Source organism: Brienomyrus brachyistius, chromosome 7 (assembly GCF_023856365.1).
Source record: "Brienomyrus brachyistius isolate T26 chromosome 7, BBRACH_0.4, whole genome shotgun sequence".
NCBI lineage: Eukaryota > Metazoa > Chordata > Actinopteri > Osteoglossiformes > Mormyridae > Brienomyrus > Brienomyrus brachyistius.
In genome coordinates, this window is record NC_064539.1 from 31,137,426 (window position 1) to 31,156,531 (window position 19,106).

Genomic DNA, 19,106 nt, shown 5'->3' on the forward strand with positions numbered 1-19,106 from the left:
CTGCACCAGGTACTGTACTTTTGGTACTTCAAGGTGTTGGTTTTCCACTGGTGTAAAATCTGGTACCAGTGCTGAATGACATCACAATGCAAGGTGGGGTATTTTGTACTGAATTCAAAAAGTGGCTGTAGTGTATTACAGGGCTAATCGGTGTGTGATATTAATATCAACATCACATGTTATGCAAATGCAATTCTCACATCTCAGGGACTGCGATAGTCAGCTAGACTGAGACCAGGCCTTTTAATACCTTCATATCATAAGGACATTATAGTACAGGGAGTTTCATTTTGCTAAAATATTTTTACTTTATATTATTTGCCATAGGGAAAAAAGCAAGCTTTAAAATTTTTATGATTATTCCTTTACAAAACCATCTACTTTATGTTTTTTAAAAAAAACACTTTACTACTTTTTTTTTACTTCATTGGTGGTTATTTTCTGAGTTCGTAATTATTATTATTATTATTATTATTATTATTATTATTATTATTATTATATTTAAGATGGACACGCTGGAGAGACTATGTCTCTCGGTTGGCCTGGGAACGCCTCGGGATTCCCCCGGAGGAGCTGGATGAAGTGGCTGGGGAGAGGGAAGTCTGGGTTTCCCTGCTTGGACTGCTGCCCCTGCGACCCGACCTTGGATCCAGCGGAAGATAATGGATGGATGGATAGATGGATGGATGAATGGATGGATGGTATTTACGATGGCGGTTCTATTTTGTTTACAGGCTGAGTATTTGCATAACCATTCCACAAAGAAAGCATTTCCAAGCCCCCCCCCCCCCCAAAAGTACCAAAGAAGAACCCCAGTTGGTTTGGAACGTTAGGCACTGGAACTTTTGGTACTGGTACCAGAAGCCAATGGGAAAGGGAAAGTACCAAAATCACCATACCAATAGTTCTGTGCTTGGCGCGGTGGTGAAGTGCCCTCTGTTTGCTGCCCTTTTTATTGCCCCATCAGACTCTGGTGATGCCACTCCTGTTTCCTTCTGTATTGTTATAGAATCAAAGGGCATCCAGTTAGTAGCAGAAGAAGACGTGCAGTTATACAAGACCAACAGAATCCTATTGCTGACATGGTCTGTGACTATAAGGGAAACTCAAAGACAAACAACAGACGGCGACACAGTTTTCCGAGAAGCGCGCTGTGTGAACCTGTGCACCCTGGACTGTGCTCTCCAACACAACAGAATGCATATGAAACAAATTTATCAAGTTCAGTTCCAACACAGTGGAGAGTAACATGAATACATGCCATTCCCAAGCCTGTGATCATTTATCTGCAGGTGCTGTTAGGGTGGCACCTGCACATCACTCCATTTCCGTTCATCACACATGGGCAGATGCAGCAAATGCACACAATAATACACCCATTCTCACATTTTTTGCATTTAGAATTTAGTGATTAGTTGTCATACCACAGCACACAGTGCACAATAACAAACGGTGTTCTCTGCATTTATCCCATATGTGACAATGTGACATAGCTGGGGGCAGCTAATTCAGCACCTGGGGAGCAGGGCTTGGGGGCGGGACCTTGCTCAGGGTACTTCAGCGGTACCTTGCAGGTTTTGGACTCAAATCTGCAATTTTTCAATTACAAGTGCACTTCCCTAACCATTAAGCCACCACTGTCCACTTCCAGCTGGGGACAGATCACTGAATTTCACTGGTGCTGCTGGCTGATGCATTCTGAGCCTGATGACTGCATAATAGCAGGGCTGTAAGCAGAAAGGCATGTGGCATTCCCATCTGGTGTTCCTGTCTGGCATTCCCATCTGGTGTTCCTGTCTGGTGTTCCTGTCTGGCGTTCCTGCCTGGTGTTCCTGCCTGGCGTTCCTGTCTGGTATTCTTATTCCTTCCTGGCGTTCCTGCCTGGCATTTTTATTCCTGCCTGGTGTTCCTGCCTGACGTTCTTATTCCTTCCTGGCGTTCCTGCCTGGCATTTTTATTCCTGCCTGGCGTTCCTGCCTGACGTTCTTATTCTTGCATGGCATTCCTGCCTGGCATTTCTGTCTGGCATTCCTTCCTGGCATTACTGCTTGGTGTTCCTGCCCAACATTCCTATTCCTGCCTGGAATTCCAGTCTGGAATTCTTATTCCCTTCTGGCATTCTTATTCCCGACTGGCGTTCCCATCTGGCATTCTTACCTGCTGTTCCTGCCTGGTTTTCCTGTCATTCTCAGGTCAGCCTCATCCACCCCAGCTGCTGTCACCTCTTCAGCTTCCCCTAACAAACACTGACACAGAACTTCCAGGAATGAAGGAGGAAGGCGACCTGGGTGAGCTGTGCCGTGATTAGGGTGGCCTGTTAATCACAGAGCAGGCTGTGGGGGAAATGTCAGAGTTAATTAAAATGTCACCCTGTCCTAGTGGTGGAGGTGGCCGTCAGGCACACGGAGGGGAGGAAGTCTCCTTCCAGGACTGCACAGGCTCTATGTCCTGGTGCAAAGTGTTTCACTATAGCCTGTAATGGTGATGTAATGCTAATGCTGTAAAGTGGTGAGTGATGTTCACTCAGCAACACATGGTGAAGTCATATCTATGCTAAATGTTAAAATCAGGTCTTTCCTCTTTCATTTAAACAGTTCTTAGGACCTGAGATTCAACAAAGCAATCTGAAAGCTCAGTTTAAATATAAAAGCATGAACACTGAAATGATTATACAGAAAACAACACAAAAGACAGCACTTAATCATTTAAGCGAGCACACATTACAGTTTAGACAAAAGGCAGTGGTTTCTGTAATTATAACTTCAGCTCACAGAGTGTAAGATTCATCTGGCTGGAGCACAGGCATCGCCTTGGTGATGAGTAGAGTCTCTTTCCACTCTTTGTGGTCATTTTGAGGACTGTGGTCTTTCTGTGATTGTGGTGGTTTTGAGGATTATGGTCCTTCTGAAAGCACAGGTGGGTGAGCATATAAGGTCCTACTGTACAGACTGCTGTCAGCTCTCCAGCCATCTCACATGCCTCACTGTAGATGCTGTCTTTTAAGGACACGGTCTAGCTTTGACGTCTCCCTTAGTCCCATTTGCGTTTCAGGGAGGCCCTCCATCTGGTTTGCAGAGCATGCAGCAGAGTATAGAGGCATTTTCTGAGCTATTTTAATGAAGTGGAAGATATTTAAAAAGCTGTAGTATTTTCTTTTTGCCCTTTAAAATTCTGCAAGTCATTAATTACTGTAATTAAAAGTGTACAATGAAGGACATGAGGAACGGAGAATGGAATATAGATTAAGTTTTATAATGAATTCTGGTTAATATAAGCAGAAGTCCTTTTAGATAGGATTTCTGACACTCCTGTTGTTTTGGGTGGAGGTAGTGGGAGGAGCCCTGGTGTTTTGGGTGGGGTGGTGGGAGGAGCCCTGGTGTTTTGGGTGGGGTGGTGGGAGGAGCCCAGGTGTTTTAGGTGAGATGGTGGGAGGAGCCCTGGTGTTTTGGGTGGGGTGGTGGGAGGAGCCGGGTGTTTTGGGTGGGGTGGTGGAAGGAGCCCAGGTGTTTTGGGTGGGGTGGTGGGAGGAGCCCTGGTGTTTTAGGTGAGGTGGTGGAAGGAGCCGGGTGTTTTGGGTGGGGTGGTGGGAGGAGCCCAGGTGTTTTGGGTGGGGTGGTGGGAGGAGCCCTGGTGTTTTGGGTGGGGTGGTGGGAGGAGCCCTGGTGTTTTAGGTGAGGTGGTGGGAGGAGCCCTGGTGTTTTGGGTGGGGTGGTGGAAGGAGCCCAGGTGTTTTGGGTGGGGTGGTGGGAGGAGCCCAGGTGTTTTGGGTGGGGTGGTGGAAGGAGCCAGGTGTTTTGGGTGAGGTGGTGGGAGGAGCCCTGGTGTTTTGGGTGGGGTGGTGGGAGGAGCCCTGGTGTTTTGGGTGGGGTGGTGGGAGGAGCCCTGGTGTTTTGGGTGGGGTGGTGGGAGGAGCCCAGGTGTTTTAGGTGAGGTGGTGGGAGGAGCCGGGTGTTTTGGGTGGGGTGGTGGGAGGAGCCCTGGTGTTTTGGGTGGGGTGGTGGGAGGAGCCCAGGTGTTTTAGGTGAGGTGGTGGAAGGAGCCGGGTGTTTTGGGTGGGGTGGTGGAAGGAGCCCAGGTGTTTTGGGTGGGGTGGTGGGAGGAGCCCTGGTGTTTTAGGTGAGGTGGTGGAAGGAGCCGGGTGTTTTGGGTGGGGTGGTGGGAGGAGCCCAGGTGTTTTGGGTGGGGTGGTGGGAGGAGCCCTGGTGTTTTGGGTGGGGTGGTGGGAGGAGCCCTGGTGTTTTAGGTGAGGTGGTGGGAGGAGCCGGGTGTTTTGGGTGGGGTGGTGGGAGGAGCCCTGGTGTTTTGGGTGGGGTGGTGGGAGGAGCCCAGGTGTTTTAGGTGAGGTGGTGGGAGGAGCCCTGGTGTTTTAGGTGAGGTGGTGGAAGGAGCCAGGTGTTTTGGGTGGGGTGGTGGAAGGAGCCCAGGTGTTTTGGGTGGGGTGGTGGGAGGAGCCCTGGTGTTTTAGGTGAGGTGGTGGAAGGAGCCGGGTGTTTTGGGTGGGGTGGTGGAAGGAGCCCAGGTGTTTTGGGTGGGGTGGTGGGAGGAGCCCTGGTGTTTTAGGTGAGGTGGTGGAAGGAGCCGGGTGTTTTGGGTGGGGTGGTGGGAGGAGCCCAGGTGTTTTGGGTGGGGTGGTGGGAGGAGCCCTGGTGTTTTGGGTGGGGTGGTGGGAGGAGCCCTGGTGTTTTAGGTGAGGTGGTGGAAGGAGCCGGGTGTTTTGGGTGGGGTGGTGGAAGGAGCCCAGGTGTTTTGGGTGGGGTGGTGGGAGGAGCCCTGGTGTTTTAGGTGAGGTGGTGGAAGGAGCCGGGTGTTTTGGGTGGGGTGGTGGGAGGAGCCAGGTGTTTTGGGTGGGGTGGTGGGAGGAGCCCTGGTGTTTTAGGTGAGGTGGTGGGAGGAGCCGGGTGTTTTGGGTGGGGTGGTGGGAGGAGCCCAGGTGTTTTAGGTGAGGTGGTGGGAGGAGCCCTGGTGTTTTAGGTGAGGTGGTGGAAGGAGCCAGGTGTTTTGGGTGGGGTGGTGGGAGGAGCCCTGGTGTTTTAGGTGAGGTGGTGGAAGGAGCCGGGTGTTTTGGGTGGGGTGGTGGGAGGAGCCCTGGTGTTTTAGGTGAGGTGGTGGGAGGAGCCCTGGTGTTTTGGGTGGGGTGGTGGGAGGAGCCCTGGTGTTTTAGGTGAGGTGGTGGAAGGAGCCCTGGTGTTTTGGGTGGGGTGGTGGGAGGAGCCCTGGTGTTTTGGGTGGGGTGGTGGGAGGAGCCCTGGTGTTTTAGGTGAGGTGGTGGAAGGAGCCCTGGTGTTTTGGGTGGGGTGGTGGGAGGAGCCCTGGTGTTTTAGGTGAGGTGGTGGAAGGAGCCCTGGTGTTTTGGGTGGGGTGGTGGGAGGAGCCCTGGTGTTTAACTCCTATCTGAAATAATTATTGTTGGCCTGATGGGTGGAGTTATTCACATAGTGCTGAGGCCTGTTCAATATAAAAACGTTGTGGTTTCCGGGTAGAACAACATGTTTCCTCAAAATGGCGTGAAAGATTGTGCAAAGGGACTTCAAGATGTTTTTCTCATTTGATGGATGTGTCAGAGACGTCACCCGGTCATCAGCAACGTGTATATAAACCCGCTGTCTCATGGACAATTACTATGTGAGCGTGCTCCCCTCCTCCTCGCCGGTTTGGCCAGTGGGCACCGCCGGGCATTCCGCCTTCTCCCCCTCGGCTGCTGCCTGGCTCCGGGGGCTGAGCATGTAGTTCAAAGTCTGTGAACATGCTGGTTGTGGGTTTGTAGCTGGCTTTAGTGTTTATTGGTTTCTCTCGCGTTTACTATGTTCCACTTTGGTCCAGTTTATGTTTTAGTTTTTTGTTAATTGTTCCTAATTTGTGGTTTTTGAGTTTTGCTTCAAAAAAATGAGTTTTGCTTCGTACCTTTGTGATTATATATTACTTGTTTTTGGTTTATTGGTTTATTGGTCTAGTGGTTTGATTGTGTCCTAGTTTTCCATTTAAGCCTCTTAATTCCATGATCAAGTTTGCTATTAGTCCCACCTGCTTCTCTTTTCTCCGTAGCTCACGGTTGTCTGCCATCTGATTGCATGTTGTCCTGCACTCTCTGTAATTGGTTAATTGTTTCAGGTTTCACTTCACTACTGGGTTTAGTTCCTGCCTGTGTTCCGTTTGTCAGTGTATCATTGTGCCTGTTTTGTCTGTTTTGTCTGCAATTGCTTCGCCATGTGCTGCATCTGCCTGTTCCTCTGCATAGTTCTGTTCTAGTTCCTGCCCTGTTCCCTTCCCTGGTTCCCCCCCCCCATTTTACTAGTTGTTAATCCTTATTAGTTCAGTATCCTGGTTAAGTCATTAGTTATTACCTTAGTGTTTTTCCCTGTCCGTATATGACCGCTCATGGCCATCAGTCGATCATCACCTTTTTTCCCACCTGTCTCATCCCACGCCGTGACACATAGTGGATTCTAGCCACTGTTGCAATACTTGTGTAACAGGGTGTCCAAACACAGTACTGTTTCAATTTAAGTTAAAGCCTTGCAATGTGTCATCGGGGTCAGATATAGCCCAGTTTATTAACTTTCGTCTGATACTGGGCTGGTGGGAGAGTTGTGGACTGAGTGCTGAATGGTGATATTGGCTGAGTGCTGGGTGGAGTTATGGGGTCAGTGTTGGGTGGAGTCATGGTCTGAGTGCTGGGTGGAGTTATGAGCTGATTACTAGGTGGAGTTATGGGCTGAATGTTGGGTGGAGTTATGAGCAGAGTACTAGGTGGAGTTATGCGCTGAGTGTTGGGTGCAGTTATGGGCTGAATGTTGGGTGGAGTTATGGTTTGAGTGCTCGGTGGAATTTTAAGCTGAGCACTGGGTGGAGTTATGAGCTGAGCGCTGGGTGGAGTTATGGGCTGAATGTTGGGTGGAGTTATGGTCTGAATGTTGGGTGGAGTTATGGTCCGAGTGCTGGGTGGAGTTATGGTCTGAGTGTTGGGTGGAGTTATGGGCTAAATGTTGAGTGGAGTCATGGGATGAGTGCTGGATGGAGTTATGAGCTGAGCACTGGGTGCAGTTATGAGCTGAGTGCTGGGTGGAGTTATGGTCTGAGTGCTGGGTGGAGTTATGGGCTGAGTGCTGGGTGGAGTTATGGGCTAAATGTTGAGTGGAGTCATGGGATGAGTGCTGGGTGGAGCTATGGGCTGAATGTTGGGAGGATTTATGGGCTGAGTGCTGGGTGGAGTTATGGGCTGAGTGCTGGGTGGAGTTATGGGCTGGGTATTGGATCACACCACATTAGTCACAAGTTGGAGGTTTGTTTTATTCATCAGAATAATTTCTGCAGTCAGTGACTTTGCTGAAAGATCACCCATAACTGCGTTGACGCCTTGGATGGATGGATTCCCCATTTGGTCTTCCTCTGTAACGCCTATTCTACACTGACTCTGCTTCATGTCCTAACAGCCATTGATCTTTTCTTCAGATCTTTAAACTAATTTCCTCTGAGCGCATAAAATGATAATGGCAAGGCGTGGTATTGATCACGTATGAATAACTATTTTGGATTGCCCTTTAACCTAATGCTCTGCAGTGACAACGTGGATGAGCCAATGAACCAGGAAATGTTCTGAGTTGGGGCTCACATAACAGCCTTTGGTCTGATATTTCTATAACAGTGTTTCCCAATCAGGTCTTCGGGGACCCACAGCTGATCCACGTTTTTGCTCACTCCGAGCTCCATGGCAGACAGTCCACATTTTTGCTCCCTTCCAGAGCTGGGAGGGAGCAAAAATGTGGTCTGTGGTTCCCTGAAGATCAGATTGGGAAACAATGTTCTATCAAGTGGACAAATCTGAATTAATGAAGAGGAGTTTGTGTCAGGGCAGCATGGAGAGAGTTGGTGAAGACCAGGCCATGTTTCCTGGCTTTGTTTAAGGGTTTCAGCATCACGGACATCGTCAGCCCCATTTCTCTGGGGCCATTTACCATATCTTACAGAGTTCTTGATGTATTGCCAGGAACAGAAACATTAAATCCCAGTGGAGCTGCTGTTCCTCTAGCCTCCTTCTCAGGTATTCTCAAACACATAGTCATACTATCATTGTAGAGCCAGAGTAATGCCTGAGGGTCACATGATCAGCCCTGAGTGCTTCTGTTACTAGCACCTCATTCCTGTTTAGGTTCTTTCAGGGCAGACATGGTAGCCCTAGCTGTGCGTGCAGGTCACATGCTCTTTCTGGCTTTGTGTGATTTTGACGCTGTCACCTGCGTATGTGTAAAGCTGAAATGTTCCCTTTGTGTTTCAGGGAGTCTGTTCTCGCAGTTGAAAGACATACAGACTGTTTCATTATGGTTATTATTCCTGAGTGGCTTGTGTCATCACTGTAAATGACAATTGATTCTGAACTAGCCTTTTGCTTTTCTTTTATTTTTACTACATAATAAATGTTAGTTTGTTGTGCATATCTGGCAGCCTGTGAGAAGTGAGGGGCACATGCAGAACCTCCAACATGAACTGAGATCCCAGGAGAGGAACCACAGAAACAGCAAGCAATGAAAGATAAATAGGAAAGGGAGACTGGCAGTGTGCTGACAGTGATCGAAGCAGAAGGTCACTTGGCCTGATAAATATTTCGCTGGATGAATGATTAAAAAAACTAAATAAGAAAAAATGTGTCACTTTGGAGAGCGTGGTTTGCAGTGCGAGTATAAGACTGCAGGCAGTGGCAGTTACCCAGACTCAAGCACTGGAAATGCATCCAGTGTTGGTGATTTCTTGTGCTCTGTTTCTCCAGCTTTGATCACCACTAGTGTTAGTAAGTGCAGTTTCATCTGAAGCGGATATGTGATATCAAGTAATGCAGGTGAGCACCTGCCAGTTTACATCACCTCCCCCTCATTACAGGGAACACTAACCGGAAAATGCCGGCCGAGTGCAGCAGCTGATGTGGCCACGTGAGGAGGGGCTGGCGACAGCCTCCCCTTCAGGTCACACGCAGCCTGTAATCCAGATAATTCCACGGCTAGCGAGCTGACAGATTCACTTGCTGAATAAACACAAGTGACATACAGTGAAAATCTTCCCTTAAGGCCTGGCTGCATGAAGGCACAGCCAGCCTGCGTCGGCGTGAGAGTAGCAATCAACATGGCCTGCTTGAAGTTTGATGGCCTCCATTCTGGTTGGTTTCAGTGACTCCATGTTGTCCCGCGTCCATGTTGACAGAGCAGGCCTGCTCTCTCTGCTCACATGACTCATCTTCTTCAGCAGGCCTGCTCTCTCTGCTCACATGACTCATGTTCTTCAGCATGCCTGCTCTCTCTGCTCACATAACTTATGTTTTTCAGCATGCCTGCTCTCTCTGCTCACAGGACTCATGTTCTTCAACATGCCTGCTCTCTCTGCTCACATGACTCATGTTCTTCAGCATGCCTGCTCTCTCTGCTCACATGACTCATGTTCTTCAGCATGCCTGCTCTCTCTGCTCACATGACTCATGTTCTTCAGCATGACTGCTCTCTCTGCTCACATGACTCATGTTCTTCAGCATGCCTGCTCTCTCTGCTCACATGACTCATGTTCTTCAGCATGCCTGCTCTCTCTGCTCACATGACTCATGTTCTTCAGCATGCCTGGTCTCTCTGCTCACATGACTCATGTTCTTCAGCATGCCTGCTCTGCGTGTCTGCATGTTATGTGTTTTTGAGCGTGTCCGTTTTGCCTGTTCGCATGTTGCATATTCTTGAGCGTGCCTGCTCTGTGTGTTCTCGCATGTTGTGTTTTTGAGCATGTCTGCTCTGCATGTTTGCATGTCACGCTCCACATTAGCATGTACAGGGACCATGATCCTGACCTACTTTCTTCCACGATGCGCAGGCCGGTGGACTCTGCTCTGAAGCATCGCTGATGGAAGATGACAGAAAATTGTTTATCTGAGATGATTTGTTCTGCTTTAATTTATTAACCTTTTTTGGCCTGAGATTGATGGTACCTTTCAAAATCTGCTTGGATCGACCGGCTGGCCGACAGGGAGCCCAGCGCGGATACGGATTCGTTTGGGGTCCTCCTCCGGCAGGACAGGTCGGCTAGGTGGGCTGAGAGATGGAGACAAAACAAGTTTTAACCGAATGGCATGACGTTTATGGATATTGCAAGTGAGGATGTTTAACGGGGAATGAGAGAGAGGAGCCTCTGTGAGATAATCACACCCCAAACGCAGCACCGCCGATATCACTCAAAGCAGCGTCCCCCAGAGGACAGGAATTCCAATTACCAGGCGACCAACCTCTGACACTATCCACTTGTCCATCTTCCTCGTTAATCAGATCGACTCTGAAGGTTCGTTACCTTCTTAATCAAGCGGTTATTCAGGATAGTCATCCCAGTCAGAGAGGTGGCGAGTGGCAGCTAATTAAGTCGTTATTTAAGTGAACTCTGAGCTCTTTCATTAACATTCTGGAGTGTCTTCAGGTCCATAGTGCCCCACCCTACAGCACTAACACATGTACAGAGCAGCGAAGGCTGACCCGGCCCGACGCCTCCTGTTGCTGAGTGTCGTTTGCCGTGTTAACATATAATAAATTATTGAATAAGTGACAGACATTCATGGCTGGACCTGCTTTTTAGTTCATGTTAAATTCTGTTCTGAGCTCCTCCAGGGGGCAGCCCCAGCTTGTCCCTGTCATCTTCATCATCCCTCCTCATCCTCATTTAACAGCAGTAGCCCTCATGTGCATCACTGACAGACCTAGATGATGCAGCAAGCGCTGTAATCGAAGGGCTGGTGTCAGTGTGGCATGACATGAAGTCACATGACTGCTGGCTCTGAGACAGCTGCCATTCTGCCGACTGTCCAGCTGGCCAAGGAGCCTCTAGAAAGAAGAGGGATGTTTTCAGGTCTGCAGGTATCACACCCCCTAGGGGTAGACGTGCACATGCACACACACACGCGCACACACACACACACACACACACACACACACACACACAATACTGAGTCTTTGACATATAGGAGTTATACTACATTTCAGAAGAACAACATTGGAATCTTGTCTTTGCATTACAGTTAGGATATTAGCATTAAGGCATTAAGGACTAGGGTTGATCTCCATGCATGAGGGTTACGGTTTTTGTATTAGACAATTTAAAAAAAATTATTTGCTTTTACCCAGGTTTGTGTATATTTTTACCCCACACATTCCCAATATACAACCGACTCAAGGATTCAACCCCATGACCATCTGCTACTCCCTGCTTAAATTGCTTTCCCAGAATTCCTAGTTATCTGCTTAAGGGTGCCCTGTCTGAATGTTCCCACATTAGACAGTCTAATTGGCTAATCTGCTTCTTTTCAAATGGAGGAGCCATGACTCCACTGACACAATCATCGGATGACTGATTTGCATAAACACGCCCCGTGGAGAGTCATTTACATGCATATGGCGCTAGAATGGTAATTCACACATGCCCATCGATTGACGATGATTTGCATATACCCGCCCCATTAACAGTCATTTACATGCATATGGCGCTAGAATGGTAATTCACACATACCCATCCATTAATAGTGATTTACATATACCCGCCCTATTATGAATAATTTACATACCCCCTCCTTGAACAGTGATTTACATACAGTACGTCCACCCTGTGAAGAATGATTTATATATACGTAATCTTTGACTGGTGAATTTTGCACACTGTTCCACGAGGAGTGGTCCACATGTGCCTATCCTGTTAACTTGCATACTGCTGCTCCTAAGACAAGTGATCTGTACACACATTGCAAAGGAACATGAAACGTAAAACAGAAGAAGGAGCAAAACTACAGAATGTTCAATTTCACGTTGTGTTAATGGAATTATCATTCATTTTTTAGTTTTAATAACTGCAGTTAATTTTTGCCACAGATCATCTGCACTGATTAGCTGTGTTTCATTTTGCCTTTTGGAAGTCGATCTCCTTCACGTAACACTGCACCTCACTTCTCCTTTGTCATTCTGCTCTTCGTTGCGTATCCACGCAGTCCTCGGGAGCAGTGACGGCGGGAGCAGTGACGGAGGGAGCAGTGACGGTGGGAGCAGTGACGGAGGGAGCAGTGACGGCGGGAGCAGTGACGGAGGGAGCAGTGACGGAGGGAGCAGTGACGGCGGGAGCAGTGACGGAGGGAGCAGTGACGGAGGGAACAGTGATGGTGAGAGCAGTGACGGCGGGAGCAGTGATGGAGGGAGCAGTGATGGCGGGAGCAGTGACGGCGGTCAGAGAGTCAGTCACGGAGGCGTTTCTCACACACCAGGGGTCACGCCTGAGACACAGGTCACATTATAAAATGATTACAGTAGCGAAGTTACAAGAGGAGAGAGACTGAAACACCCTGAAGAGTAAGGAGCAGAGCAGAGGAGGCCTCTGTCAGAGAGAGGAGGTGCAAGGAGCTGCTGCGACAAATGCTGTCTCCATGGTGCCTCTACACTGGCTCACTGTCTTTCCCTTACAGTGCATCTGTGAGTTTCATCCCATTATCGGAATTCAGTTTGGGACCTTGAAGGGCGGAGTGCAAAACCAGATTCGCCAACGGTACAGACAGTCTGTCTGAACACGGAGTCATGCTATTTCAAGGCTAGAACAATGAATGAGTGGGACCGCAAAACAGCACAAATGAGTCTGGACAGGGAAGGCTGGGAAACATGATCTGAGTTAAACAAAGGGGAAGAAGGGCACAGAGTGCAAACGGAACTGGGGGAGCTGTCCGACCCCCAGGAAGAAGGTGGCTTTGCGATCGCTGCTGGCGTAGAGTGTATGCAAATCGGCAGTGCGCCTCTTAATCAGCTCGGTCTTCTGAGACCGGGTAGCTCGCTGTAGGCGTCCAGCAGTAATCTGCATTTTTCAATAAGTCGCAAAAGAGTCACACAACTCCCCTGTCTTCTTTCTGCAGGTTTCCCAATATAGCAGACTTATCCCAGACTGGGTGGGATAGCGGCATCTGTGTCTGTTAAACACAACAGGCATTCAGAAAAGGCTGCTTTGAAACTCTGTACATGCAAATCATTCATTTATCTGTATGAAGTAAAGCTTCTTTTGCTTATTTAGTCACACTGCAGTGCTGGAAGCAGACATGGAGAGCTCTGTCCCAGGCTGACCTCATTCTCTAACGCACCCAGACTGAACAGCAGCACAGGTTGGCTCTGTGGCATCCTGAACACACTGGTTTACCACCTTTCCTACTTGCCTTCCCAACTTCAGCAGCTTTTGGGGAGTGGGGCAGCTGCATGGAGGAGAATGATGCTGGCAGCTATGCCTAGTGACAGGTGACGCTGTCCCCGCCTCCCACGTTAGCAAGGCAAACAACCCTTGTTACCATGGTGACTGTCGTTTACAGCCACTAACCTTTCTGTTACTGCACCACTGCATTCTGAAAATAAGACAGATATAAACACAGTAGAGACTGCAAAGACAAGCAAAGCAACGAAAACAGAAGAAAATAATTCTGATTTACACAATTTTCTTAGGATTTGCTCTTTTCAAAACAAGAAAATTAGTGCAAGGTCCATTACTAATGAAAGGTCCATTACTAATGAATGGTCCATTACCTATAGACTCAATAATGAAAGTCAGTACTGGAAAATTCTGTGCCAAAAGAGCCATTACTGACAAATTAAATACTGTACAGTCAGTACTGGAAATTTCGGTAGGAAAAGGGTACTACTGACAGACATATTACTGAAGGGTCAGTCCTAGAAAATCCTGTAATGATTCACCATTATTGTCAGCCATACAAGTTCTCAGTCGAGAGAACATCCTTAAAATAACAGAATCTGATATTTCTGAGCACAGAGAGCCGAGAAATGTTATCATGTTAACAAAGATCCCTGGTTCATGCATTTGAGAATATGATTCTTTTTGGTATCCAGGTATTGTGTGATTCAGCCTGTTGATGGTGTTCCAGAGCAGCTGAGACTCATGGCTTGATGGGATGAGGAAGATCAGGAAGCTGCTGCACTTTCAGCGAGGCGACTGGTAAACGTATCAAAGCAGGTTCAGAGTGAAAAAGCACAGGCAGCACCCTGCAGTACCGTCCCTCAACGCTCTAATTTTAGGGCCTGATCTAAGTATAAAAAAGTATAAAACAGATTTATATCAGAAAAACATGTCTTAGCAGTGGGAGATCAGGTTCTCATGTGGTACAGGGCCCCATTCTCCTGGGTCAGGTACAGCTCCCCACTCTAAGGCAGGTACGGTGCCCCAATCTCCTGAGGCAGGTACGGGCCCCGCTCTCCTGAGGCAGGTACAGGGCCCCGCTCTCCTGAGACAGGTACGGGCCCCGCTCTCCTGAGGCAGGTACAGGGCCCCGCTCTCCTGAGACTGGTACGGGCCCCGCTCTCCTGAGGCAGGTACAGGGCCCCGCTCTCCTGAGACAGGTACGGGCCCCGCTCTCCTGAGGCAGGTACAGGGCCCCGCTCTCCTGAGGCAGGTACAGGGCCCCGCTCTCCTGAGACAGGTACGGGCCCCGCTCTCCTGAGACAGGTACGGGCCCCGCTCTCCTGAGGCAGGTACAGGGCCCCGCTCTCCTGAGACAGGTACAGGGCCCCGCTCTCCTGAGGCAGGTACAGGGCCCCGCTCTCCTGAGACAGGTACGGGCCCCGATCTCCTGAGGCAGGTACAGGGCCCCGCTCTCCTGAGGCAGGTACGGGCCCCGCTCTCCTGAGACAGGTACAGGGCCCCGCTCTCCTGAGGCAGGTACAGGGCCCCGCTCTCCTGAGGCAGGTACGGGCCCCGCTCTCCTGAGACAGGTATAGGCCCGCTCTCCTGAGGCAGGTACGGGCCCCGCTCTCCTGAGACAGGTACGGGCCCCGCTCTTCTGAGACAGGTATAGGCCCGCTCTCCTGAGGCAGGTACGGGCCCCGCTCTCCTGAGACAGGTACGGGCCCCGCTCTCCTGAGGCAGGTACGGGTCCCGCTCTCCTGAGGCAGGTACGGGCCCCGCTCTCCTGAGACAGGTACGGGCCCCGCTCTCCTGAGGCAGGTACGGGCCCCGCTCTCCTGAGGCAGGTACAGGGCCCCGCTCTCCTGAGACAGGTACGGGCCCCGCTCTCCTGAGGCAGGTACGGGCCCCGCTCTCCTGAGACAGGTACGGGCCCCGCTCTCCTGAGGCAGGTACGGGCCCCGCTCTCCTGAGGCAGGTACGGGCCCCGCTCTCCTGAGGCAGGTACGGGCCCCGCTCTCCTGAGACAGGTACGGGTCCCGCTCTCCTGAGGCAGGTACGGGCCCCGCTCTCCTGAGACAGGTACGGGCCCCGCTCTCCTGAGACAGGTACGGGCCCCGCTCTCCTGAGACAGGTACGGGCCCCGCTCTCCTGAGGCAGGTACAGGGCCCCGCTCTCCTGAGACAGGTACAGGGCCCCGCTCTCCTGAGGCAGGTACAGGGCCCCGCTCTCCTGAGACAGGTACGGGCCCCGCTCTCCTGAGGCAGGTACAGGGCCCCGCTCTCCTGAGGCAGGTACGGGCCCCGCTCTCCTGAGACAGGTACAGGGCCCCGCTCTCCTGAGGCAGGTACAGGGCCCCGCTCTCCTGAGGCAGGTACGGGCCCCGCTCTCCTGAGACAGGTATAGGCCCGCTCTCCTGAGGCAGGTACGGGCCCCGCTCTCCTGAGACAGGTACGGGCCCCGCTCTTCTGAGACAGGTATAGGCCCGCTCTCCTGAGGCAGGTACGGGCCCCGCTCTCCTGAGGCAGGTACGGGCCCCGCTCTCCTGAGACAGGTACGGGCCCCGCTCTCCTGAGGCAGGTACGGGTCCCGCTCTCCTGAGGCAGGTACGGGCCCCGCTCTCCTGAGACAGGTACGGGCCCCGCTCTCCTGAGGCAGGTACAGGGCCCCGCTCTCCTGAGACAGGTACGGGCCCCGCTCTCCTGAGGCAGGTACGGGCCCCGCTCTCCTGAGACAGGTACGGGCCCCGCTCTCCTGAGGCAGGTACGGGCCCCGCTCTCCTGAGGCAGGTACGGGCCCCGCTCTCCTGAGACAGGTACGGGCCCCGCTCTCCTGAGACAGGTACGGGCCCCGCTCTCCTGAGGCAGGTACAGGGCCCCGCTCTCCTGAGACTGGTACGGGCCCCGCTCTCCTGAGGCAGGTACGGGCCCGCTCTCCTGAGGCAGGTACGGGCCCCGCTCTCCTGAGGCAGGTACGGACCCCGCTCTCCTGAGGCAGGTACGGGCCCCGCTCTCCTGAGACAGGTACGGGCCCCGCTCTCCTGAGACAGGTACGGGCCCCGCTCTCCTGAGGCAGGTACGGGCCCCGCTCTCCTGAGACAGGTACGAGGCCCGCTCTCCTGAGACAGGTACGGGCCCCGCTCTCCTGAGGCAGGTACAGGGCCCCGCTCTCCTGAGGCAGGTACGGGCCCCGCTCTCCTGAGGCAGGTACGGGCCCCGCTCTCCTGAGACAGGTACGGGCCCCGTTCTCCTGAGACAGATACGGGTCCCGCTCTCCTGAGACAGGTACGGGCCCCGCTCTCCTGAGACAGGTACGAGCCCCTCTCTCCTGAGACAGGTACGGGGTCCCGCTCTTTTTCATGGTCACAGTGGGCTGTATGAGCTGAAAATGAAAGAGAATGAACGGATACCAGATAGTTTCCCACTTTGCCAATGTCAAGCCCAATATTAGGGTCTGTGTGTTTGTACAATGACACAGGGGACACTGTCCAAGCTGCCTTTCAGTGTGTAAGTGGTGTGTGGCTTGGCAGAGTAGTTACATTTCCCTTTGTTGTCTCGAGTGCGGTGGGGGGGTGGGGGTGGGGGTTATAGAGTGGCAAAGATCTCCAGAATGCTTTTTCCTGGCTGAATGATCCCCATATAACAGACAGCAGGAGATTTGCCACACAGAACTGGGATTGACAGTATCGATATTGGTATCAGCTGTACATGCTAAGATAAGGGAACTCTTTGAATTTGTTTGAATTAATTAGCTGGAGTCGTCAATGCTGGCCTGCGTTCTGGAGAAAGAAGCTCAGGGTTACGGAAAAGAGATTAATACAATCAATTAGGCCCCCAGGTGAGGATGGCACTGCTGTAGCTGCTACTAAACTCTACAATGGGCAGGTTTTTATAGCCAGCTTAAGTTTAAATCTTTTCCCTTAATTGTAAGATCAATTAAGGGAAGAAAAATTAAAGTAGTGGCTTCCATAAATATGCACATTTAAACAGAGATTCTTTAAAAAAAACACCACCTTTATAGGACAGTAAGGAACTGTAGCTGGTTAAAGGTAATAAAAACAACAGCATTAAGAACAGTATTAGTGGCGGTTAAATGAAACTACACCTTTAAATAAAGTTAAATTATGGCCATTTAAAGGTAACAAAAACAACACGTTTAAATGTGACTGAGCGATTAATATGGTCATATTAAAGGTAAGAACAATGGTACCTTTAAAGGACAGCAAGCAATTATTCCGGGTCAAAGGTAAAAATAATGATCCCTTTAAAAGACAGTAAGTGATTATACCAGATTAAAGGTAAAAGCATCTGTCCATTTTCTGTAACCACCTCGTGGGTCACTCACCGTTTACTCATACACAGTCACTCACCATTCACTCACACACCAGTCACTCACCATTCACTCACATACCAGTCACTCACCATTCACTCACATACCAGTCACTCACCATTCAATCACACACCAGTCACTCCTCATTCACTCACACACCAGTCACTCACCATTCACTCATACCTCATTCACATATCAGTCACTCACCATTCACTCATACACCAGATACTCATCATTCACTCACACACCAGTCACTCCTCATTCACTCACACACCAGTCACTCACCATTCACTCATTCACCATATACTCATCATTCACTCATACATCATTCACTCACACACCAGTCACTCACTCACACACTATTAACCCCTCATTCACTCATACACCATTCACTCACCATTCACTCATACACCATTCACTCACACACCATTCACTCACACACCATTCACTCACACACACAATTTGGTAACTCCAATTTGCCTCAGCATATTTTTGGACAGTGGGGGAAAGCAGAGTACCCAGAGGAATCCCCAAAACATCATGCAAACTGCATACACATGGAACCCTGGCAGAGACTTGAACCCAGGTGCCAGTGGTATGAGACAGTGCTAAACACTGCACCACCCCAAAGATAAGAAGAATGGTACCTTTAAAGGACAGTAAGTAATTATATCTGATTAATGGTACCTTTAAAGGACAGTCAGAGATTATGTTGGGTCAACAGTAAGAACAATGGTATCATTAAAGAACAGTAAGCGATTATGCCATATTAAAAATAAGAACAATTATATCTTTAAAGGACAGTAAGTAATTATACCAGATTAAAGGTAAGAACAATGGTATCATTAAAGGACAATAAGCGATTATTCCGGGTCAAAGGTAAGAATAATGATACTTTTAAAGGACAATAAGCGATTCTGCCGGGTCAAAGGCAAAAACGAAGTTACCTTTAAAGGACAGTAAGAGATTTTGTTGGGTTAAAGGTAAGAACAATGGAACCTTTAAAGGACAGTAGGCAATTATGGCCAGGTTTTATATGCACAGCCTGAACTGCATTTCATACACATTTTTAATAGGTTTAATATGTTCTCTGTTGATTATGACTTTAACGCCAAGGAGAGCTGATATGGTACCAACAGCCTGCATCCTTTTAAACCAGGGGTCTCAGGCCCCTTTTCCACTCCACTGGTGCCAGTGCTGGCACTGGGGCTGGTGCTTGGCCGGTGCTGAAGTTGGGAACCAGCAAGAGCCGGCCTGCATTTCCACAGACTTAAGAGCCCAGTGGGAACTGGGTGACAACACTGCCCACCTCTCATGATGACACAGGTGCTTCATCCAGACCAGCTAAGGTTTGGTGCCGGTTGGGAGCCGATATTGCGGCACCGGTGTCATTTTTTTTCCTGTGGAAAAACGGCACTGACATCTTTGCCGTGGAAAAGGGGTATTAGACTACTGGCCCACGGGCCACATCTGGCCTGTGAAACACTTTCACTTTCAGGCCTGTGACATGTTTTTAGTTTATACTATTTAATATGACCCTCATATCAATATTTATTTTGTATTATGTATTAAATGGTTACTGGGTTCATGGTAAAATTCCCGATAGTTTGTATTAC

General features: G+C 50.0%; 1 protein-coding gene across 1 annotated transcript; it reads right to left on the reverse strand.

The window, feature by feature from the left end:
* Nucleotides 1–14,183: 14,183 nt before the first annotated feature.
* Nucleotides 14,184–16,521, reverse strand: LOC125746424 (collagen alpha-2(I) chain-like). The gene is made up of 2 exons (XM_049020365.1): nt 15,300–16,521; nt 14,184–15,208 (listed from the first exon to the last, which is right to left on the reverse strand). The coding sequence occupies exons 1-2, from the start codon at nt 16,519–16,521 to the stop codon at nt 14,184–14,186; spliced, it is 2,247 nt and encodes a 748-aa protein (XP_048876322.1).
* Between the last annotated feature and the right edge of the window lie 2,585 nt (nt 16,522–19,106).

Excerpts from the sequence above, each read along its gene's own strand:
- LOC125746424 (XM_049020365.1), bottom strand. The coding sequence starts at position 16,521 with ATGAAAAAGAGCGGGACCCCGTACCTGTCTCAGGAGAGAGGGGCTCGT. Across the intron at positions 15,209-15,299 it reads GCCTCAGGAGAGCGGGGCCC|GAGAGCGGGACCCGTACCTG; the intron begins GTACCTGTCTCA and ends TACCTGCCTCAG.